Consider the following 24,165-nt stretch of genomic DNA (forward strand, 5'->3'; position numbering starts at 1 on the left):
ACATTAAAGTTTTTAAATATACTTTTATATTGCAATAATTTCACATTCAGTCTTCAAAAATGTATGTAATAATTAATGTAGAAACAACATAAAGATTTATTTTTATTGTTTTATGCCATCTTTATGACTGAAGGTAAGCATCACTGATACCAATACTACTGATGTCTCTATAAAATTGTTTTCCCCTCTAATATTTAACCATTAACTATAGCCATTCAACATTACAGTATAATTGAGTGCTATCAATTTTAACATTTATTAGACTTTAAAAATAACTTCTAATTTAAATGAACTTAAAACAATCTTCACATAAACCCATTATAATAAATGTCATATTTAGCTACCTGTGCCCCGCAGCAGAAATATACAGAAATTGAATAAAGTTATCAAACACTAAATACTAAACTAAATACAGATGAATCCTTAAAGCTATAAATGTTATTGAATTCCTCTTTTTTCTTTGATTAACAGTCATCACAGCAGCGGGGTTATTATGTTGTTTTGGCTGTTGTTTCTTTAAGAGCTGCCGCTGCTCAATGTGATGAGGATCTGACACGCATCGTATTTTCTCTCAACTCTCTTTATCTTTTCTGACCCACTTCAGGTCTTAAAGTCTCTACTAATGAGCTGACGAGTTGAATCGAGTGTGTTAGATGAGGGAGACAGTGCTGGGCTGCTCCAGGACAGTTCTGAAAACCATTTCAGAGACAAGTTCTTAATGTAACTCATATACAGGGGAGTAACGGAATACTTGTAACAGCGTTACTTAATCAGGATACAAAAATCTAGTAACTGTAATCCGTTACAGTTACATCAAAAAACAAAGTATTCAGATTACGGTTACATTTTGTAAAAAGTGGGAATACTATCAGGATTACATTTGTTTCATTTAAAATTAAATAAATGAGTTTTTTGACATCATAACGGTATATTTAGCGCTGCTTCATCATACAGTAGTTCCTGGTTCTGTTGACACTCATGTTGACTCACGTGAGCCACCTGCTGGTGCGTGCGCAAATAACACCCGTCTACAATTATTCTCCTCAAACGCGGGATGAGACGCTGCTACAGTTAATTACAATGCTTCCTGCTGGGAAAAACGTTTTCATGTCTAGAAATTTCAGTTATTTTGTTACATAGTTGTACAGTGTAAGCTATGCATGAAGACTCTTGTTTAACAAAGGCTACTCAAACAACTTGAACAATTGCAGGTACGACTAGCATGGAATTCATCATGTTAGCTCAAATTTAGTGTTTGTTAGTGATTTAAAATTCCATGGTGTGCATGACTGCAGTTGTGTGTAAGTTTTCTAGAGTAAAATGAGCTGGAAAATGTAGAAATTAACACGAGAGTCCCCACACCACGGATCAGTCAATGAAATAAAGAAAGATCATAGCATTTCACATGCATTTCGACATGTAGGCTTATTTTAAAATAGACTAATATGTATATGGTGTAAATTTTTTAATGTTGTGTAAAACTATATTTATTTTTACTTGTACATGTTAAATAAATAAAAAATAAAAATAATAAAAATAAAACTGTAATACTAAACTGTATAGCCACTAGATGTCTGCATAGCAGAATACAGTATACAAATACATATGGGCTGTAATATCTGGATGGTGAAACAAGACAATTTTTAATAGTTTCAAATAGTTCTTACTATAGTTTTTATTAGTTTTAATTTTAATGTCATAGTTAAAAGTACTTAGATATTGATTTTTTTACTTTATTTACATATGTAACTTGAAGTAATCCAAAAGTAATCAGATTACATTAATTTTATATTGTGGTACTTGAATTACATTACTGAATACTTTTTTAATGAAGTAATTTGTAACTGTAACGGAATACATTTTAAAAGTAACCCTCCCAACCCTGCTCATATATAATATATTACATGCATGCACAGTTTTAAGGCAGCTTTAATCGCCTTTTTGGTAACTTCATGACTTAACTGACCACGACATTGCATGCACGTAGTTTATTTCGCACGTTTATATGAAATGATACAGGATACAGCGCGTGCCGGTGTAGTGCCAAATTCTGCACCCTGCCAGATTATGCATGCATCCCCTAGTATTGGTAGTTTAGGAGTAGGTGTGGGGGAGGGGTTGGGATTAGGCAATCAGATAGCGATTTCAACGAAGGGATGCATAATCTGGCAGGGGTGCAGAATTCGGCACAACACCGGTCTGCCGCATTCGCATGCTTATGGATGGAAGTCAATGGAACGGAAAGTCTAGTGTGACCGCAAAATTTATCGCCTGCGTTAACGCTAATTTTGACAGCACTAATTTTGTACTGTTCTCTGAGGTTCACTTATAATGTTATCAAGATTTTTACATCAAAAAACATCATAATTTGAGGTAATAGGCTATTTTATGTCCTGTTTTTAACCCCCCTCATCTGTACACTCTGTTTGAATAGGCGTGACGGATTGTAGACTTGGAAGTAAACGCCCACTGCTATGATTGGCTAACCGTTGTGTATGTTTCACAGATGGATGCTGCTGTGATTTAGGTTAAAAACGCATAATACTCATACATATCAAACAATCAAGCAATAGTGACCACGTAATAAAAACAGTTACTCACACTTGTGTGTTGTGAGTCTTGCGACATTACTGTCGGATCCAATATAGTCGGCACAGCATCATCTTTTAGTTTCAATCTTTCTTAAAATCCCGCATCAAATTATGCCTTGTTTGTAAACGAATCCACGGTAAAATTAAGTTAACAAAGGACCGAGTTCTTACTGACGTGTTCTGAAACTTCTTTAAAAATAAAGTTCATCCACTCTTTCCTAACGTTGGGATCAGAAGGAAGGCAATGCAAAAATGTTTTTCCACAACTTGGCACTGCACAGCGTCTTGTTGTCTTCGAAACCATCTTTATCGTTTGGTTTCAGCATAGACCTGCGTTTGCATCAAATTTTTTACAGTACATGCGCAAATTGTTGGGCGGGGCTAAACAGGCAGTGATGTAGAAGCAGGCGTTGATCTTCCTCTGCAGATGCGGTGCTTATCCACACTATTACATTATAGAGTTGTACATTCCACAACCTGTCGTTTTGGCAGACTGGCTTCAATATAAGCTGTTTTTAGACTAGCAAGAAAGTTTTGAGTTCTGAAACTCACAGGATGTTTTTATAGTACAATGACCTCTTAATTGTCAAAAGATCAAGGGAATTTTGGTTTCTCAGTTCTTGACCCCTTTGAAATTTTACTGCAATTAAAAGAACTGTAGCAAACTGTTAAAATGTAATTTTTTTTTTTTTTACAAATCCTAAACCAGTTCTACGATTCCACATCATTATTTATTATGAAGACTAGAGGAGTTGAATGCTCACCTCTTTGGTTTGGGGAGTCCCATTGGAGTAAGGTTGTTATCTGGTTTGGGAACAGTCTTACGAATACGAATTTGAGAGACCCTTTTGGAACGTTGACCTCCTTGAGCTTCACTATTAGTGTTGTAGAGTTCCACCTACAAGAAAAATGAATGTCTAGGCTTGAGGAAACATAACCAGAATGCAAAATCCTTCAGTTCAGCAATGTCTGAAGATCCAAATATTTCTACTTGCATTCTTCCTTCTACTTGAATTCTTCCTTCTTTCAAAAACTATTAGTTCAAATGCTAGAAGAGATGAAATACTGTAATACCTGGTTCATTTCTGTAGATGTGCCCCGATTATGCAAACCAGGGTATTTGACATTTGCACTGGCAATAGCATAACTAGGCACAGATTCAGTGGGGGATCCATCCAATCGCACCGATTTGGGGCTGATGCTGTGCCGAGAGGGGTGATCTAGGCTCCTTTCTGGTGCGAGACGATTTTTTGACAGATGACACACTGATAGGGATGAGGTGGCTTTCCTACACACAGTGAAAGCAGCAAGCATTTTAGAGAACACCAGGTGATTGGTAATATAACATCAGTCAACATCTACATGATTAAATGATCAGCTTAGAAGTGTAGATAGCTGTGGATTGTAAAATTGGATTGCCTTCATGCTTCAAATCTGACAACAATCACGAATGAGAATGTCTGAAAAGAAAGATTGATTTTATTGCTACATTCCTATTTTATTATGTAGACCGCTTTAAGGTGAAGTGAGTAATTTCTGCACCACTAGCAGTATCAAACTGAATAGAAAAACTAAATTTTTTGTTTATGTTTTACGATGCAATGCCGCAACATGAATGATGTATTTTCCATGTTAATAAAAGTTTATGGCGTAACCAGCCATGTCAGCGATACACGAGCGACAGGAGATTCTATTTTTGGAACAGTTTCTATCACGAGTAACACTGTGTTTTGTTTAAAAAAAGGTTTTATTTGACTTCAACAGCCAAAATTAAAGAGACAATGAATAATTTACCTCAGATCTTGGAAAGGAAATAATAAAGGAAAATAACAAAAGAAACAACTATTTCATTGGAAGTGTGAGACAGCAGTGCAGTTGCAGGGACAGAGCCCGCCCACATGCTCTTCTGATTGGTTGTGATTTGTGATTGAATTTGTATATCTTGTAGGTATGTCGCAACTGGTGTGGACAGACAAACTGTCACTAGAAATGTTATCGCATTTGGTTAAGGTGTAATGTGTTCTGGGTGGTTGCCAGGGTGTTGTGGGTGGTTTCTTATTGGCCCACCCCAAAAGAATCCACACTCACATCTCTATGATATCTTGGCTTGGTCACTTCTTCTACAAACTTTTTTTTTTATATATATACCTGAAAATCGTACACTCAGTCGCTTAGAAAAGTAACAGCACAGCTAAAACACAGCAAGTTGCACAAGCTTGTCATTCATGTATGCAGCAAAAATGCAAAGTTTGATATCTGTAAGTGTAGTTAAAGTAATAAATAAGATGCTTGCATTCCAAACACAGAAAACCCTCAAATGCCACAAAATGAGTTTCAAGGAAACAAGATGATGCCTGGCCACTGTAGATTTCCAAAGGTTTGGAAAGCTTTTCAGCCACTCGATTTTGTGTTGCTAGTTGCTAAAATTATGCACTTCACCTTCAACCTGAACTGGTTAGCAAAGACTGATTAAACTTATTTTTTTCATTGAATAGATTGGCAAAAATGTGAAAGATGCAGGGGGATGTGCCCACCGTGCTGAAGCTCTTTTCCTGGTGTGGACAGACAAACTGTCACTAGAAATGTTATCGCATTTGGTTAAGGTGTAATGTGTTCTGGGTGGTTGCCAGGGTGTTGTGGGTGGTTTCTTATTGGCCCACCCCAAAAGAATCCACACTCAGGTCTCTATGATATCTTGGCTTGGTCACTTCTTCTACAAACTTTTTTTATTTTTTATATATACCTGAAAATCGTACACTCAGTCGCTTAGAAAAGTAACAGCACAGCTAAAACACAGCAAGTTGCACAAGCTTGTCATTCATGTATGCAGCAAAAATGCAAAGTTTGATATCTGTAAGTGTAGTTAAAGTAATAATAATGATGCTTGCATTCCAAACACAGAAAACCCTCAAATGCCACAAAATGAGTTTCAAGGAAACAAGATGATGCCTGGCCACTGTAGATTTCCAAAGGTTTGGAAAGCTTTTCAGCCACTCGATTTTGTGTTGCTAGTTGCTAAAATTATGCACTTCACCTTCAACCTGAACTGGTTAGCAAAGACTGATTAAACTTATTTTTTTCATTGAATAGATTGGCAAAAATGTGAAAGATGCAGGGGGATGTGCCCACCGTGCTGAAGCTCTTTTCCTGCTGGGTGTAGCTTCTTGACTGGATCGGCGTATATAGCTATCGATGAAAAGATGTAGATCAAAATGGGTTGAATTGTAAGTGCAAGCAGCATGCAGGTAAAAACTGACATTCACCTCGGATTATGTAAATCAAATTTCCTTGCAATCAAAACATGCAAAACAAAGTTTTAACTTCAACAGCTTTAACTTACTGGTGATCGTTGTCTATGCCTGGTGGGGCTGTGAAGTCAACCAGAGGTCGAAAAGGATGACATTTGCTCCTCCCTAAAATCTGACTCACAACCGTATGGATACTAGGACGTGACAACCGCATAAGAGGAAAGTTGATTCGCCTGTGTCGAAACCACAGTCTGAAGGAAGCTGGAGAAGATAAAGCCAGGACGGTACTAACACCTGCCCCAGAGAAGCTCCCTTTGCTAAAAGTAGACAAAGGCGGACTGGTGGGGCGAAAAAGTTGAGATAAGCTAGGACAAACTGCAGAGTCTTTATCCAGGTGGATAGGTAAAGCATCTGAAGGACAAGCTAGTGTACCAATCAATTGAGGAGAGACAGGAAGTATCAAGTCCTCAAGAATCGGATGCCAATGTTTGGACATCCCTCCTGCCTGCTCAAAGAAGGACAAAGAAAGGGTTTCTCCAACTTTAAGAGCGGGAAATCCAGGAAGGTGATGTTTCTTTCCACCACAGTGTTTGAGTTTGGATCCAGTCCTGCTGGTTGCACCAGTCCATCTGTCCAAGTTGCTTGAGGAACAGCTTCTGGATACCAAGCGATAGGCGGTATCTGAGAGCTGATTCAACAGTTTGTTAGTATCGCTGTCTAAAAATGGTTTGGAGGACCCATTTCTTTGGCCCGAGTGATGCGAACTGGAGTGTGCTTGAGAAAATGTCAAAAGCGAACCTAGTGATTTTTGGTCACCTACACCTTTTACCAATTGTTTCGGCAAAGCAAGTTCACAGTATGGCAGGATTGATGACCCTTGAAGAGGGCTTTCCTTTGAGTATGACATATTTGAGTGCTGACAATCAAAGCTTTGTCCCTTATTACCTATCTTTGTGTTCTCGTCAGAATCTCCAGCATTTGTCTCTGTCAATTCATCTACATCCCTTGACGTATGGACGTGATCCAAGACTGAAGTAACATTACTCACTGAGGTAGTAGTAGAGTGAAAAAGACCATTAATTTTGATCTTGTCCAAGATCGCTGCTTCTTTCTTATTAGAAGTCTGAAAGAGAACTGAACAACCCTTGGATTTATCAGAGTTGGGCTGTGCTCCTAGCGCCTTAGTGGAGAAAGGGAAGGTAATCTGACTAAAGGACTGCTGCTGGATTTTTTCACACTCGTCTTTAGAGGAATTTGTCAATGCCGCTGGTTTCCCAGAGGGCTTTGAGTTCACTGCTTTTGAAAATGAACAATGATGATCTGTATTTGTGTTTGACTTTAAGCCACTAGGAGCTGAAGATCTGAGAAACTGAACGGAAGGCACCCGAGGATTTTCAGGAACATGTAAACACTGATTATTCAAGGTGTCTTCTCCTTCCTGACCAGTTTTATTATTCCCCACACTAGCAGAGGACAGTACTTCTTGAATACAAGGAAGTCCCCGGCTGCCATTGTCATCTGAGCTGCTAAGCACAGAATCGACCAATAAGTTTAACGCGACTCTGTCCTTCTCAGCTTCCAGTTCCATCTCCGGGTCTTCAAAATCGGAAACGGGCGAGTAGTTACCCTGCAAACAATTGTCTTTTTGTCCCGAACGGCATGTTCTGAGAATTCCACATGATGAACTGGAGCTGCTATAATTTCCACTTAGATCTTGACAGCTTAGGTCCTCGGACTTATGATCAGGACTTTGGCTGGGCTGGAAAGGAGTTGACATTGCCCAAGAACACACAGAGTGCTTCTTAGTTTCAGGAGAAGAGATATTTGAGATAATTCCTTTGTAGTCTTTTGGCACTTCTGCATCCACTCCTGCAAGCACAAAATAATAAATTAAATCAAAATCGAATCTATGTCTTTGCTTAGATTTGGGGTCACTTACATTCTAAACGTTGACTAAGAACTCCTAAAAGTTGACTAAATTATCTTTTAGCAAACACCTGGAAGAATTTCTCTTCAAAATGTACTACTACCCAATAAATTGCTTTTCGGACAGAGAACATCCTCTCCTCCTTATACGACCTGACTATAACAAGCAATAGCAAATCATGGTTTGTGGCTTTAATATAAACTACATAATGTTAGCTATTAAAAAAGGACATGTTTTTTTCCACTGCACCTTCATGCTACAATGGGAAATACATCAACACAGGAAAGAATATTATGCTCATCACAGCATTTGGGATGGGATATATGAAATTAGCTTCAAATTACATAATTAATTTATATGACTATGCTAACATGAACATTTACCATGGCTGCAAGCTGATGAAACACTTGTAATTGGAAAGCCAAAGGACAAGTCTCTTCCCAGCTGGCCAACTTTACTGTGCAGCTGAGCTAAACTGCAAGTATGTGCACTGCTTTGTGAACACAGCTGGTCCATCCTCCTCTCCACTGCCTCAAGACGCTGGGTCAGAGATCCAAAGGTATCAGTCAGCAGACGCTTCATCTCAGTTTGATGGGACACAAGAAATCTTTCCAGAACTCCAAGCTGCTCTCCGGATGGTCCAGCTGGAGGAGATGAATTGAAGGTGGCAGAGGTCCATCGTTGATCCCTAAACTTGGCCTCTGCAAAGGAGATGTTGATCAAAAGCTGTGCTTCATAACATTTACCAAAACATTGTTTTGATTCTATTTGGAACCAATTGTTTTACAATATATCTGCAATGTTCCTTTTAGGAAAACGTGTGCACACTTCTAAAGCTACTCCTGTGCAGACCAAAAAAGCCCAGAGGAAAAACTTAAAAAGATGAGAAATTTCATAAAATAAGGCTAAATGAATGGGCAGCAAACTATAGAAGACTTGAAAGACCTTTCTGTGCTGTTATTCTATTTTATATTCTATTTTTTATTTATATACATATATTATGTTATATTCTGTATTATATATTATTGTATTATTATTTTGCAATGTTAGTTTTTCTATTAATCAAAGCAATGTCAAACAACAAAGTGTGGCCTCTAACTATAGTAACTCAATAACTATCATCATGGCATATTACCTAAATATTTGCTATATTCTACCATTCAAAAGTCTGGGGTTAGGTTAGATTTTTTTTTTCTTTATGTGAAACTAATACTTTTATTCAGCAAGGATACATTAAATTGATCAAAATTGACAGTAAACATATTTACAAAAGATTTCCAATAAATACTGTTCTTTAACTTAGTTTATGTATTTGAACTTTTTATTCAAATAATCCTGAGCATATTTTCAACATTGTAAAAAAAAAATAAATAAAAATAATAATAATAAAAATAATAAATGTTTCCTGGGCACCAAATCAGCATATTAGAATGATTTCTGAAGGATCATGACCCTGAAGACTGAAGTAATGGCTGCTGAAAATTCAGCTTTGCCATCACAGGAATAAATTACACTTTAAAATACATTAAAGTAGACATATTATTTTAAATTGTATTCATATTTTAAAATATTGCCGCTTTTACTGTATTTTTTAATCAAATTAAAAAATAAAAAAATAAAAATAATAATAATAAAAATAATAAATGTTTCTTGGGCACCAAATCAGCATATTAGAATGATTTCTGAAGGATCATGACCCTGAAGACTGAAGTAATGGCTGCTGAAAATTCAGCTTTGCCATCACAGGAATAAATTACACTTTAAAATACATTAAAGTAGACATATTATTTTAAATTGTATTCATATTTTAAAATATTGCCGCTTTTACTGTATTTTTTAATCAAATAAAATGCGTCATTTTGAGCATAAGAGATTTATTTCAAAAATCTTATTGGCCTAAAAGGTTTGAACGGTAGTGTAGGTATATCCAGTATCTCACAGAAGTGAGTACACCCCTCACATTTTTGTAAATATTTTATTATATCTTTTCATGTGACAACACTGAAGAAATTACACTTTGCTACAATGTAAAGTAGTGAGTGTACAGCTTGTATAACAGTGTAAATTTGCTGTCCCCTCAAAATAACTCAACACACAGCCATTAATGTCTAAACCACTGGCCACAAAAGTGAGTACACCCCAAAGTGAAAATGTCCAAATTACTTCTGTGAGATACTGTATTTATTATTCTAATGTTTTTATTTGGTTTATAAAACACCCACTATGAGGTGGTTTATGATAATGTGATACAGTACATAGCACAATAAGGAAATTAACTGTTGCATACTAGACTGCTTTAAATTTTTATAGAATTTTTATTGTTTCTTTTCAGGTAGCAAGGGGAAATATGATTTGCTTTAGTAAAACCAAACTGAAAATTGTATATTCAACATTACCTTGCTTATTACACATGTGCAGGCAAGTCGAACTAGGATTGACTCCAAAGTTACTACTTTTTGGATCAAACGTCATCGGTCTCAGAGCTCCTTCATTTTCCAGATGAACTTCCTTCAAGCCCTTCTCAAAGTCTGAGGGTCGTGTTTTGTCACCAGATTCAGTCTCTTCACTGCTGGTTTCTCTGCATCCGATGGCCAGCTGTTCCTGATACAGTGGAGAAAGAGCAGCACGGTGGCATGGACCAGCCGCAGACGCAGGCACCTGCTCTGTACCTTTCTGCTCAGCCGGAGGATTGGACAACATCTTTTAAAGGGACTGATGGGAGAGAATACATCAGATCAGCAACCGATTAAATCATAAATCATAACATGAATTACACATGGTACATTTAATATTACTGTTGTGTCCATTCTTTGGTCTTGTCTTATCATGTAAGACCGGTATTGCATATATTGTACTATGTTATTTACTAAATGTAAGGTCTCAGATAATAATATCATGGCACCGAATGATTAGTATATTTCAACATCATGGTACTTACAAGTTACTCATTACTTTGATACATAACATGGTACTGAATTATTAAAATTAATATACCATGGTATTTGCATATGCATACAATTCCAAGGAGCTTCGAACTATACCAAAATTGTACTGAACTGTCTTATGCATAATGATGTCACTGAACAGGCTCCTCATGCATGCCAGACGTTCGAAGGCCCTGGAAACGAATACAAATAAATCAAGAGCAAGCCAGACATGTTTTGTAAAGCAGTACCTATATTGCGTTCCCGTTAACAACTGTCAGTCCCCGCTAAAGAACGTGTCCGGCGGTGAGAGTGTGCGGTTATATCACTAATACTCGCCGATCCATTCTCATGATGATGCACAGGTCGGATGTGATTTCTTTAAGCCAGTAAAAGTAATTTCCGGCGACTCTGATGGATATTCAGACTGATGGACGGATTTCCAGTGCAAACTGACTGCACACTAACCTAGCGTATTATTACGACAGCTATGTGTTTAACGATATCATAAAATTAACACACAGCGCTAACAAATTTCCCAAGCGTCATAATTTTTGCTATTGACGGACAGTGACGACTTCCGTCATGCGTGCTGCTGTAAAGCGTGTTGCCATTGGCTGCTGCAGGAACCCAGGCTCATTTCTATTGGGCTATTTTAATGAAAACACTTTAACCTGTATTTGAAAAACATATTTTATTACGCCGAATCTACTGTGTACCATTTTGACTGTTACTTACAGTGGTATATTAGTCAGAATAATTACTAAAATATTTGTTATTAAACATATAAAGTCACAATTTAATTTATTTATTGATCACTGAAAGAAGTTTAATTTTAAAAGAACAGATCATGAAAATCACAGCAGGTTGTTTATGTTTATGTTAATCATTTATCGTTTTTGATTTATCGTATAATGATGATGAGCTAATGATGAAACTTGGCTGAATTTAGCTTGCTATTCATTCTTTATTAGTAGTCAAGACATAGTGAGTGAAGAGTATGGCTTTTTTGCCGTCAAAAAGTAACCATTTTCCTCACACGTTGTTACTTTAATAAAATCAGGGTTCTGATATTATGAACAGCAGAGGGCATGCATTCCTATTTAATGAGACAGTACATTTCACATGCCTTACAAAGCCTCTTCTTCAAGGCAAATTTTGGTGGTCCTGTAGGATAAATAGCAACAGAACATTTAATCAATGTTGCAATTCAATATTAATATTGAACACGGAATCAGCAAAACTGAAGAATTTCCTATTGAATTTTAGAATAGTTATTTTGGTTTTATGAGTGCAGTATACGGTCTATGGTAGGCCTAAACATTATTTCAAGGGACTTTTTGTTGTTGTTGTGTAATATTACTGTATCCTAACCGACCACAAGAAATAACAGAGGCAAACCATGAAGCAAAACATGATCTTCTAGATTTTGAGCAGCTCTGTATGCCATTTGAGTGAGTGAAAGGGTGTTCTTTTTTTAGACACAGCAATAAAACCCTATTATGTTATCGCCTTATCTTCATATTCTATAGAGAATGAATATAATCAATTATGTAATGTGTACAAAGAACTTGAATATCATTCATAAGCATGATCCAATTTGCCACTGCTGGTAGACACCGTAATGGTACGTTTTAGACCAAAATAACAACTGGAACTTCGGAGGTTGGACTTCCAACTTGGAAGCAGGAACACACTGATAAACCCTGTCATGATGTCATTTCCAAGATGGCAACCGCTTACTGAAACTGTGTTGGTGAGTCATGGCAACAAAACGTGGAAGTAATAAGAGGATCTCTTCTCTATATATTAATAATACATTATCTAATGACCCCTCCGTGATCTCTTCTCATGTTTCTAACTTTTATCAAAATCTATACACCTCTTCTTTTGATCTTAATGCTTCATCTTTATTTTTTCATAAAGTTCATTCTGTGATTCCTAAAATTAATGACCACAACAGAGAACTTTGTGAGGAACCCTTTACTATAGATGATCTTTATAACATAGTAAAAAGAAAGCCACACAATAAATCTCCAGGGCCGGATGTTGTTATTCTTTCAATTGCAATAAAAATAAAAAAAAATAAATAAAAAAAAACGTATGTTTTCTTAAAAACAAAAAAACAAAAACAAAAAAAAAGAGTCATGGCAACAACTTCTTTTGTTTTCACTTGACTAGAAATCTTTTCCAGAGAACACAACTACAACCCCATAGTCAGAATAAACCACAAAGTGAACCTGACATTAGCTGGCTACACAAGAATGCGATTACTATAAATGTACTTTCAATTAATAAACCAATTGGCTGCAAATGTACTATGAATGTTAGAAATACATTTTTATTTGCAGAAATGATATCATAGGCTATAAATTTTAAACAAACAACCTCTTTATGGCACTTGAGTACAAATTTCACATTTAAATGCCTTGTTCAAAGGCACAATAGTAATACAGCAGGATAGAATATACAAAAATAAACAGAAATGTGGTTTTGTTTGTTCACGCCATAACTGCTCGCTTTGAGTGGACATTCTTCCTGTGGGAAAAGCTCATGTTTGGTCTCTGTAGTTCTCCAGGTGGGATGAATAAATCTGCAGGTTCAGCTGAAGTCTGTATGTTCACAGTAGTTTTAAAGTCTATGGTTGCATACTCCGTGTTGTCGTAGTTTGAGGTCTGTTTCAGTTTTCCTCTGCTGGTCGCATTTTCAGACTGTAGGACTTGAATCTCTGCGTAGTGTAAACCATCCTCATTCTGCTTCCGTTTTTTATTCACCTGGGCATACTGTGGTTCAGCTGACACAAGGTCATACGTGTGAGCATCAACACGGGCCTGCTGTGAAAAAAAGTTGTTGTCACAAAAACATTTGCATATATTTGCATAAAGTTTTTTTTAGTGACCAGTTAAACCAACACACCTGATGGGAAGGAACCACAGGTGGACCTGTTGTAAAGATGTACGTTGTTGAATAGCAATCAACATTACAACAATGGGATAAGCAAGTAATAAACATTGTTTTGCTAATTAGAGAATCCTTTTAATTTATTATCTCATAAATGGAGCTTTTGTTTTGTTGTGTTTTGTTACCTTTTCTTTTTGCCTGTTTTTGTGAAAGCTTTCTTGGATTTATTCTCCACCTAAGAAAAAAAGCACATACTACAATTTAAATAAAAGTTGGTTTATTTGTTCTGTAGTGTAGTCCCCTAAATTAAGTTGATAATTGATAGACTTTTCCATTGTGAAAAAGAGCTGCGTTTAACTATACTGAATGTGCATTTGTAGTGCACTTCAAATCTTAAATATATTTTTTTATTTAAAATATTAATGAAATAAAAGGCCACTTGAATGTTCTTAAAGAGAGCACACTTTCATGACAATATTCTTAATAACCTAAGTACACCTTTTAAAAGTTTTACTTTAAAGGCTATTTTAATTTTTTTAAATAATCTTGTCATGCTTTATTTTGATTTGACTTACATGCTAAAGCACAAAATACTTGATTATAACTAACTGTAGTGTATTATTTGATTTTACATTTGAAGTTACTTCATTTCAAATGTGTAATTACATATGCTGTATTTAAATACATGACATACAAGTTTCAGCAGAAATTACATTTTAGTATACATTTTATTTACCATAAATATTTGTCAGTACATTCGGCAGACTTTAACAATATTTCAAAGACAATAGACGTAATTACATCTAAAGATGCACTTAAGTCCTACTTAAGTGGGTCAAAACACATTTTTAAGATAGCATTTAATATGAACCTAATCTATAATACATTTTCAATTAATTGTAAATAACATGAAATTAAGTGTCTGAAAACATTACACTCAGTATGCACAGTACATTCTTTCAAAGTAATAAGCACTCTTATTAAATGTAGTGTACTTCTTTTTTTACAAGGGTTAAGAGGAAGAATATTTAGCTTCCTATACTTCTTTGTCCTGTTAAATGCTAATACGGTACAATACATTTCCCTCTTTCCTGAACAATACAATACCTTATGAACACCAACAGCATTTGTTAAGCATTCAAACTCAAAGAATGGCCTACTTAAAGGTTCACATTTGTGTTAAATAGTGAACAGAACATTTAGCAACACAAATGAATCCTACTGCTATAAAACAAGCACATGTCATAGAACCCTGTTGGCATTTGAGTAAATACTGTAAACTGTGCCCAGTATGTTTAACAATTTAAACATGCAAATGTTTGGCTACTCACTTATTTATTGTTTTGGTTAAACTGCTCCCCATGGCAGAGATCGTCGTCAGTGCACAGATAGCCTAGAGTTGATCAGTTGCTCATTTTCCATTTCCTTGTTCCTCTGTAACTGGAGTCCTGCAGGTGTTGCTCTTAAAGAAAGCTACCTTTGTACCTCGAGCTGCAACGCCCCTATCGTTGAGGCTGACCTTGAGGTCATGAATGTTTGACAATATCTTTAATGTTGTATATCTTTCCAGTCATTCATTCATGAACAGAATGATAGTGGCTAGGTAACAAGAGATCCATTTCCCTGCAGAGAACTCTTGGTTTACATTGGACTTACTGTGTACTACTTGCATTGTACAGTATCTGTATTGTAATATCCTCATACATGTACATGTAAATAGTTAAACAATTATAATCATTTTTAAGTGACGTGTTATGTCTTGTTTAGTCTTTTTTTTTTAAATCATTCATTAAAGCTGAAGTGTGTAAGTTTGCGATGATAAAATCTTTCTCAGATCCGGTTAATATGCAGAGAGAACTGTAAGTAAACAATGGTAGACTGATTTCCCAGAAAAGTGTAAACACTGTGATCCTATAGTGCTTTCAAAACGTTGTTTTCTTTTATTGAGCATCCCGACTAGCCTAAAGTCAGCAGCATGAAATGGAAATTCACTATTTTCTCAAGGCATTTTATAAAAGAGATTTTTTTAAGCTCAGAATTTTTATTCAAAATGTCATAACTTCTTTTTAATGATGTTTGCTGCGCTTGCTTTCTTACTTCAAACTCACATTCAGATCTGCATCCATCCAATTAAAAACCGATGGATAGAACCAAGTCATTGCAACTTTAACACAGCAACAGTGGCTCAACCAATGGCACAACTTTGGGGCAGGACTAGCTTTATAGCCAACCAATGGCAGGTGACCTTTTCATTTTTGCAATAACTGTAAGTAACAAAACGGAGGCAAGAGTGTTTTAAATACTTGCCAGCTATACAGAAAAGTTTATTAGAAAACATATTTTTGTCTAGCAAAAATTCACACGTGGCCACACATCCAGCAAGGTTATCCTGAGGGAACTTAACGTGCGTCATAAAATTCCAGTGTGTACAGTTTTACTCCCTGATGTAAAGCGTATACCATAAATGAAGTAACTAATGTACACTACCATTCAAAAGTTTGGAAAAATTAAGACTTTTTTTTTTTGTTAAATGTTTTTAAAGGAATAGTTTATTGAAGAAAGAAAGTCACCTACATCTTGGAAGGCCTGAGAGTGAGTAAATAAACAGCAAGTTTTCATTTTTGGTGAACTTTTCCTCTAAAAGATCAAGTCTGCATTTATTTGATAAAAAATACAGTAAAACAGTACAATTGTGAAATATTATTACAATTAAAAATCATTTTCTATTTTAATATTAAACTGAGGCAAAATTGTTGCAAAAATGCAAAACTGTTAGCAAATAAGCACATTAAAATGATTTCTGAGGGATCATGTGACACTGAAGACTATGGCTGCTTAAAATATCAGCTTTACATCACAGGAATAAATTACATTCTAAACTAAACTTTATTTATCTTCCATCTTTATTTGACCCTCTAACTCTAGCACTCTCTATTCTAATTCTATTCTTTAAAAAAACACTTGTCCCTTTTAGACTTGCACTCTATTAATTTGCTGCTTGTTTTCTTTTTCAAAACCATTTAAAAAATCTTAATTATTCCAAACGTTCGACCTGTAGTTTATATACAGACCCAGAAGAAATCTGTAGACTTTTTCTGCACTCATTTTAGTTTGGAATCTGCAGAATTCTGTGGAATGCATTTTAACAAACTGTGAGACAACACAAGTGAGAGAACTTCGAATTCTTCAAAATATCCAAAATATTTAATAAATGAGCACGCAAGTGTTGGACAATCCAACTCCATAGACTTTTCAACAGAGTTCTGCGGGATTCCATGTATGCCTGCTTATATCAAGTCCATTTGATTAACTTTTGCTTTCCTTCTTGTCCACTTTAATCTTGAGCTGGTTGATTTTAGGCTCCAGGTCCTCAGTTTTTCGTGGTGCCTGGATACACAGTATCCCGTCGTGTGAGAGAGACACCTGCACCAGCAGTGGATCCACACCCATTGGTAAGATGTATGTGCGGGTAAACTCACGACTCACAAAGCCATGCTGGTCCATTCTCTGAGCGTGCCGCCCAGTCACCTCCAACAGGTTGTCCACTGTTCGCACACTGATCTCATCCGGAGTGAACTGGCACACGTCCAGCAAAACTCGATACCAATCATCTTCACTTTCTACCTGAGAGAAGCCCCGCTCGAGCTGCTTGTTGATGCGGGGACGAATGTAGTAACCGTGGTACAGGACAGGGGTCAAAAGGTCCTTGGGACTCAGTGCTGAGAAGGTGAGAAGGCAAAAAAATACATCATAATCTCAGTTAATCATACTCTCACAATGCGTCCAGTGGCATGTCATTTGTCTCTCCATAATGAAATTGGAAACAACACAATATAAACATTTTATGATAATGCTGCATTCTATTCAGCTTGGTATATTAAAATTTCCTCCTTCCTGCTTGGAAAAGTGTAAGTGAATACCAATTGCAGTCAGACTTTGAACTTGGAAACAAGCAGGCGTATGATGTTGCGAAAATCCTTTAATAAAGTTTAAAGTCCTAAGTTCTAAAAAAAAAGTACTCTTTGTGTTTCTTTTGGTTTCATCCAGTTTTGAAAAACTGAAGTGTAAATGTATATGAATACATCGATGATTCTCTTTCTTTTGGGCCTTATGTTTAGTACCTTGTGAAAAAATTAAAGTCGAAACCGGGCCTTTTTTTTTTAGAGTTAAGTCTTGTCTTTCTTTTGAAGCAAGGAAGAGATTGGTAGCAGCTATGTTTTTGTCAGTGTTGGATTATTGTGATATCATTTATATGCAGGCACCTAAACGTTGTTTACAGGCGTTCGGTTTATCATGGAGCATTAACGGTTTATCACAAATTCAAAAGCCCTTACTCATCATTGTTTATTGTACTCTCGGGTTGGTTGGCCGGCGTTGTCATCCCATAGATTCAAGCATTGGTACTTATTTATATATAAAATCATTTTAGGTTTACTTCCTTCGTATTTACAGCAGAATATCATTCAAAAAGGTGTAAAGAATTATGGTCTTCGCTCACAAGGCTATTATCTTTTAAGCATCCCTAAAGTTCGTACTAATATGGGTCAACGGGCATTTAGTTATGCAGCTCCATTTGATTGGAATCAATTACAAGATAAGTTATGCTTAAAAGAGTTGGTATCACTAACTGATTTTAAATGTATTTTTAGAGTCATTTGATTGTAAATGTTTCGAGTGACTTGTGTATATTTCTGTATATGTAAATCATTGTATTTTGTTTTATGTGTAACTAAATGTGGTGCCTATCTTGGCCAGGACCCTCTTGTAAAAGAGATTTTAAATTTCAAGAGATTCATTTCCTGGTTAAATAAAGGTAAAAAAAAAATTTGTATTCACTCTAAAATATGTGTTCCTTCCACCTTGAATAATCCTAATCTTAATAAATTGCACCAAGTGAAATTTTACAACCTGAACTAACCTTGCCTTATCATAAAAATGTCAAAGTGTCTCATATTTTAAGAGACTTTTGACCTCGTGATATCATTTGATGTTTTGTTTACATTTTGTTTTTGTGCACTACATGACTTGGTGGACATGTTTTTCTTTTCAAATATTAATAAACAATGAAGCCGATTTCTTAAAAGAGTTTTTAAAAGAAAATATTGAATAAAATATTCTTAATTATTTAAGTTTCTTTTCAAGACATTTTTTTTCATTGTGATATCAGAACAGTTGTATCACGCTAACATTTTTACTTAATACTTCCAGAATGAAAAAAATATAAATAAAATTACAAAACGATCAAATTTCTTGTTTTATTTTTTTCTACATGTTGCTGAATGGTAGTTACCCTACATGCATATGCCAAAGCACTTAATTAGTTTTTTTAATTAATTATTTTAATAAGCCTTTCTTCAGCATTGTGATATCAGTTGTATTACTGACAACTTTTTATGCCTCTATACAGGTGTATTGAAGTCTCTGTATTGCATTTTTAATATATTTATGAATGAAACAAAAAAATCCAGACAAAGAAACTAAAATCATGTCATTGACCATGAAGCAATTTGCTACTATTGATGGAAATGTATCTACTTTACATGAAAAGCTTGTCTCTCTAGATTCTAATTGGAAATGTCTTCTAGAAGACACAGGAAATCTGCATGTCAGGTCTATTTACAATTTGTGAAGCCAGCTACAGATCAAGACTCAGGTTGCACTTACAGTTTCTATTTTAATCTTATCACATGTGGCATTTTTACGCTGCTCTGTTATAGCTTAACAGTGAGTGGTGTTTTCACAGTTGGCCTCCAAACCTGCTGCTAACTTGTTTGATAAGATCAGCTCATAATCAGTCATGAAGAGGACAAGAGGTTTTTTTGGTCATGTCATGTGTGGAATTCTAAATATAAGTTGTTACTGAGGCATCACATTTCAATACTGTCATAGTACAAGTGCCAATATGGATGTTCACAATTATATATTTATTAGCTAATAGCTATAGACTGACCCTCATTTATGACAATCAAAATTATTTTTTTTCCGCTAAAATCAAATATATGAGAACGGCTTTAAAGCATTTTTAAAGTCATTGAGACATAGCATGATAGCCAGCAATATAAAAATACAAGAAATGTACACATACAGGATGTTTTGCCTTAAAATGTTGTCTATTTCTATTATATTCAAGACTCTAATTTGACTTACCTTCTGCAAAGTTCTGATCATAGATTCGAGGGGGTGAACACATCTCGTAATCCATACTCATTGGGTAGGCATGAGGAACGGTGCGGTCAGCCATTTTGACCTCTTTAGCAGGTTGACTAGATAACTGAAAAATTCACTGGATTGACAGACTTCAGTTACACTAATTTTCGGAGTGTGAGAGGAGCAGGAAGGCTAGAAAGGGAGAGGGGTGGAAAGAACAGCGGGGGAAAGGAGAAGAGAGATAGCGCACTTGAGACAGGACAGTGATAAATGTTGCTACAAATAGCTTGTAGTAAACGCTGTGGACCTGCATAGCTCATATAGGAGGACATATACTGTACACTAATGCAAATGGTGAATGGGTTTAGTGAGAGACTCAAAAAACAAAACAGTCTAACAGTTCTAGGTCTCAAAGTTGTAAAAAAAAGAAAAAGAAAAAAAACCATTAAAATAAAATGAAATAACACGAATGAGCCTCATAACAGCATTACACCATATTAATTAGTCAAAATGTTATTTGCAGCAAAAATAAATAAATAAATAACAATAAAAAGTTAAAATTTGCATTGCATAAATGCAAAATGCATAATGCAAATCTTAATTATAGTTGAATCGAATGGAAATTGGTTAATATTATATTCTAACTGAAAATAAACATTTTTAAATATTTTATTTTTAAATAGCTTTTGCATTGCACATGACAGTAAGTTAAAGAGTTGCACTATACCATTCAAAAGTTTGGTCAACATATTTATTTGGCATTTATAATATTACAAATGATGTCCGAATCAGCCTCATAACAGCATTACACCATATTAATTAGTCAAAATGTTCTTTGCAGCAAAAATAAATAAATAAATAACAATAAAAAGTAAAAATTTGCATTGCATAAATGCAAAATGCATAATGCAAATCTTAATTATAGTTGAATCGAATGGAAATTGGTTAATATTATATTCTAACTGAAAATAAACATTTTTAAATATTTTATTTTTAAATAGCTTTTGCATTGCACATGACAGTAAGTTAAAGAGTTGCACTATACCATTCAAAAGTTTGGTCAACATATTTATTTGGCATTTATAATATTACAAATGATGTCGGTTTCAAATAAATCCTGTTCTTTTAAAATTTTATTTATTCTATTTATCAAAGAATCCTAAAATGAAAATGTATTAAAAGAGAAAATAGTTTTAAACTGTAATAATATTTCACAGTATTATTGTTTTATTATTTTCTACATGTTGCAGTTACCGACTTGGCCGACACTGTTTTTTTTTCAAATATTAATAAGCAGTAATTTCTAAGAAATAGTAAATAAAAGAATATTATTCTGTTTATCAAAGAATCCTGAAAAAAATTATCACAGTTTCCAAAAAAAATAAAATAAAATTGGCTTTGCCATCACAGGAAAAAAATGACATCTGAAAAAGTATTAAAAGAGAAAACTGTTTTAAACTAATAATATTAATCATAATAATATTACTGTTTTTTTTTTTGTTGTTGTTGTTGTTAAAATAAATGCAGGCTTAGTGAGCATGAGAGATTACAACCCCAAATTTTTTCAAATAATGTTACCAAGTCCAGTACTGTAATTTTTTTCTTGCTAAACTAATAATAAGTCCAGGGAACTAAAAGGGCACCAAATCCACAAAAATAATGTTTTAAATTATAAAATATTCACTGAGAGCACAGCGACCGAGACTGCTTACCCCTCCAAAATCATGATGTCCAGTCAGTGTGCCAGCTCAAGTAAGCCCTGAACACACTGCCCAGCCAAGGGCTTGTTCATGGGGATTGACTTTGTATGGTGTTTAGCCTGGCGCAGTTATCTCAGCCACATTCACTGTCAGATTCAGTAAAGACTAAACCTCCAAAGGGGCTCAGAACCTAAATATGCACGGGCACATCACCTCATAGGCATCCTAATCTGTGCTGGCATCAAATGAGCCAGCACCGGAATGCCGACCAACGACTGACTTTCCTCAATATTGGCAGGTTCAGCGCAGTTTCCAGTGCAGTGAACACAAGGGACCATCAGCACTATTGGGGGCTTGCACTGTAATCCAGTTGGTATCTGAGTGAATTGAAATCTGATCAGCTCTTTGGATAAATACAGAGAGTGATGGTTGGAAGAGGAGACAGGGTAGCAAGCACAGGACAGTGGGAGGGCCAAAGTGAAAGAGGCAAAGCCAGGCAAACAGTTTACATCATTATTCCAGAAAGATCCACAGCTGGCTCGTCTGCCAGGGGCCGAGGGTGTTGCTCTATTTAAGCGCGCAGGCAGAAGAGACAGCAGTTTTCTGAGTGCTGCTAAGGCCCAGACACAAAATGGACATCGCCATTCAGCATCCCTGGTTCCGTCGCTCCTTCTGGCCATCCTTCTTTCCCAGCCGGATCTTTGACCAGCACTTTGGGGATCCCATCTCTGAGGCCGACATGATTCCCTCGCTGTACTACCCACGACCTTCCTTTTTCCGCCGGCCAAGCTGGGTGGACAGCGGCCTTTCTGAGGTGAGTTTACAATGACTTTTGTCAACGTTGCGGTTAATCTACATTCAGTTTGTAACATCAGCATTATTGTAGTTCCGTGTCTAATTTGTTAAGTCACTATCTCAAAATAAACTGGGTGTTTAGGATCTTAAAGCAAAGCGGAGGGGTCTCGTATTTACCTAAAGGGTTTTAATTTATGATAATGGCTGGCTGTACATTTTCCCCACTGTACAGTTAATAAATAATGGGTGTTTGAAGTCATTTTAATATGTTAACAGTTTAGTGGACATTAATATTTGTGACCCTGGACCACAAAACCAGTCTTAAGTGTCAATTTTGGAAATTTACAAAATATCTTCATGGAACATAGGAACATGGAACAACTAATGATTTTTCGCATAAAAGAAAAATCTATTATTTTGACCCATACAATGTATTTTTGGCTATTGCTACAAATATACCCCAGCGACTTAAGACTGGTTTTGTGGTCCAGGGTCACGTTTGACCTTAATTGACCAATCAAAACCAAGTATTTCAAAGAGACATGTAAAAATGAATGTTATTTGTGGATTTTTTTATAGTTATTTTAAGTTTTCCATTTAACATGAAGTTTTAATTCATTATTCTCTGTGTCCATGCCTATTTTAGAGATGCCTATAACCATTTTTTTTTTGTTCTAATGGCAGCTGCGCTAGTGTCAGCCGTTTTCTAAACTATGATCCCAATGGATAAATATTTTGAGCATTTATTCCATGACGATAGCTTTGATTGATTTCTGCCTAGCACTCTATCTTTAAAAAGCCACAGTGAAGTATAGCAGTTCTGTTTTGATGGAAACAAAACAAAAAAACATAATTCATTGAATTCATTATATGTTTGAATTTGACAAAAAAAACCCTGTTCAGGTCATATTTCACTTATATAGAAATCAAAAGAGAAATATTTTTGCATGAAGAAAGTGAAGCATATTTGTAGAATTATTAGGATTTTTGCATTGTGGAAACAGGATATTGTAATGTGAAAAAATGGAAATGTAACATATACATTATTATTTTTATCACTTAATATTATAACTATATAATATAGTAATGAAAACCGTCCTGTCTGCAGGATAATACAGTTTTTTGTTCTTTTGACATTACAAGAATTTAGGGGGCAATTTTTGAAATCGTCATGAAAGGAATGTCACAACAGAAAAAATCTAAATGTCTAAAATGAATTAATGAATGATTCTTTTGAATTTGAAGTGCTAATTGTGAACATTAGATTAAACTAGACAAATTATTAAATATATGTCATTAATCCTGTTTTCTTAGATGAAAATGGAAAAGGACTGTTTCTCACTAAATATGGATGTTAAACACTTTAAACCAGAGGAGCTGTCAGTGAAAATCAATGGAAATTTCATTGAAATTCATGCCAAACATGAGGATCGTCAGGTAGCAACTCACAATACATAAACACTGAGCACTGCCCTTTTGTAAAAACCAGCATATGCTGGTTAGATATGTTTTGAAGCATGGGAGCTGGTTTAAGCTGGTCCTGAGCTTGTTATAAGCTGGTTATGAGCTTGCACAGGACCAGCTTAGCTCCACTGCTTCAAAACATACCTAACCAGCATATGCTGGTTTTTTCAACAGGGTGTAAACCAACACCTACCCAAACCTTTGCATGTGACTGGCTTTACTGTTTAATATCCACATGTCATCCCCAAGATCACTGGCCTTGTGCCGCAAGTAAACATTGAGTCAAGCAGAGTGAAAGACGGACCATTCATTATCACCTGCTCAGAACGATGTTGTGCTTTCCTCGCAGGATGATCACGGTTTCGTCTCACGAGAGTTTCTAAGAAAATACCGTGTCCCTGCTGGTGTGGATCCAGCCTCTGTCACTTCCTCCCTGTCTTCTGATGGCGTTCTGTCAGTGACAGCCCC

General features: G+C 35.6%; 3 protein-coding genes across 4 annotated transcripts in view; 1 reads left to right on the top strand and 2 right to left on the bottom strand.

The window, feature by feature from the left end:
- Positions 1-24,165, bottom strand: part of LOC107743803 (uncharacterized) — a 35,046-nt gene that overhangs the window by 6,173 nt on the left and 4,708 nt on the right. The window contains exons 2-8 of one of the 2 annotated variants that reach the window (XM_016557212.1): positions 10,942-11,216; positions 10,163-10,478; positions 8,150-8,467; positions 5,932-7,708; positions 5,721-5,777; positions 3,666-3,879; positions 3,356-3,489 (exon numbers count right to left, since the gene is read on the bottom strand). In XM_016557212.1, coding sequence (XP_016412698.1) covers positions 3,356-3,489; positions 3,666-3,879; positions 5,721-5,777; positions 5,932-7,708; positions 8,150-8,467; positions 10,163-10,466 — 2,804 coding nt within the window. In that variant the 5' untranslated portion in view covers positions 10,467-10,478; positions 10,942-11,216. Of the gene's footprint in view, positions 1-3,355; positions 3,490-3,665; positions 3,880-5,720; positions 5,778-5,931; positions 7,709-8,149; positions 8,468-10,162; positions 10,479-10,941; positions 11,261-24,165 lie in introns of those variants that run through there. The other variant, XM_016557211.1, reaches the window with a different exon arrangement.
- hspb2 (heat shock protein, alpha-crystallin-related, b2) lies at positions 16,658-21,776 on the bottom strand. Its single transcript, XM_016557215.1, has 3 exons — positions 21,451-21,776; positions 19,739-19,930; positions 16,658-17,310 (listed from the first exon to the last, which is right to left on the bottom strand). The coding sequence occupies exons 2-3, from the start codon at positions 19,830-19,832 to the stop codon at positions 16,898-16,900; spliced, it is 507 nt and encodes a 168-aa protein (XP_016412701.1). The 5' UTR covers positions 19,833-19,930; positions 21,451-21,776; the 3' UTR covers positions 16,658-16,897.
- The window catches only part of cryabb (crystallin, alpha B, b), a 4,777-nt gene continuing 2,499 nt past the window's right edge, over positions 21,888-24,165 (top strand). The window contains exons 1-2 of the mRNA XM_016557214.1: positions 21,888-22,252; positions 23,548-23,670. Coding sequence (XP_016412700.1) covers positions 22,070-22,252; positions 23,548-23,670 — 306 coding nt within the window. The 5' untranslated portion in view covers positions 21,888-22,069. The remainder of the gene's footprint in view (positions 22,253-23,547; positions 23,671-24,165) is intronic.

This window comes from Sinocyclocheilus rhinocerous, unplaced genomic scaffold, assembly GCF_001515625.1.
Source record: "Sinocyclocheilus rhinocerous isolate Xijiao unplaced genomic scaffold, SAMN03320098_v1.1 scaffold2272, whole genome shotgun sequence".
NCBI classification, from domain to species: Eukaryota; Metazoa; Chordata; class Actinopteri; order Cypriniformes; family Cyprinidae; genus Sinocyclocheilus; species Sinocyclocheilus rhinocerous.

Bases quoted from the DNA above. Each gene is read 5' to 3' on its own strand.
- hspb2 (XM_016557215.1), bottom strand. From the start codon at position 19,832: ATGGCTGACCGCACCGTTCCTCATGCCTACCCAATGAGTATGGATTAC. The intron at 17,311-19,738 runs GTAAGTCAAATT...TCACCTTCTCAG, and splicing joins TGATCAGAACTTTGCAGAAG to CACTGAGTCCCAAGGACCTT.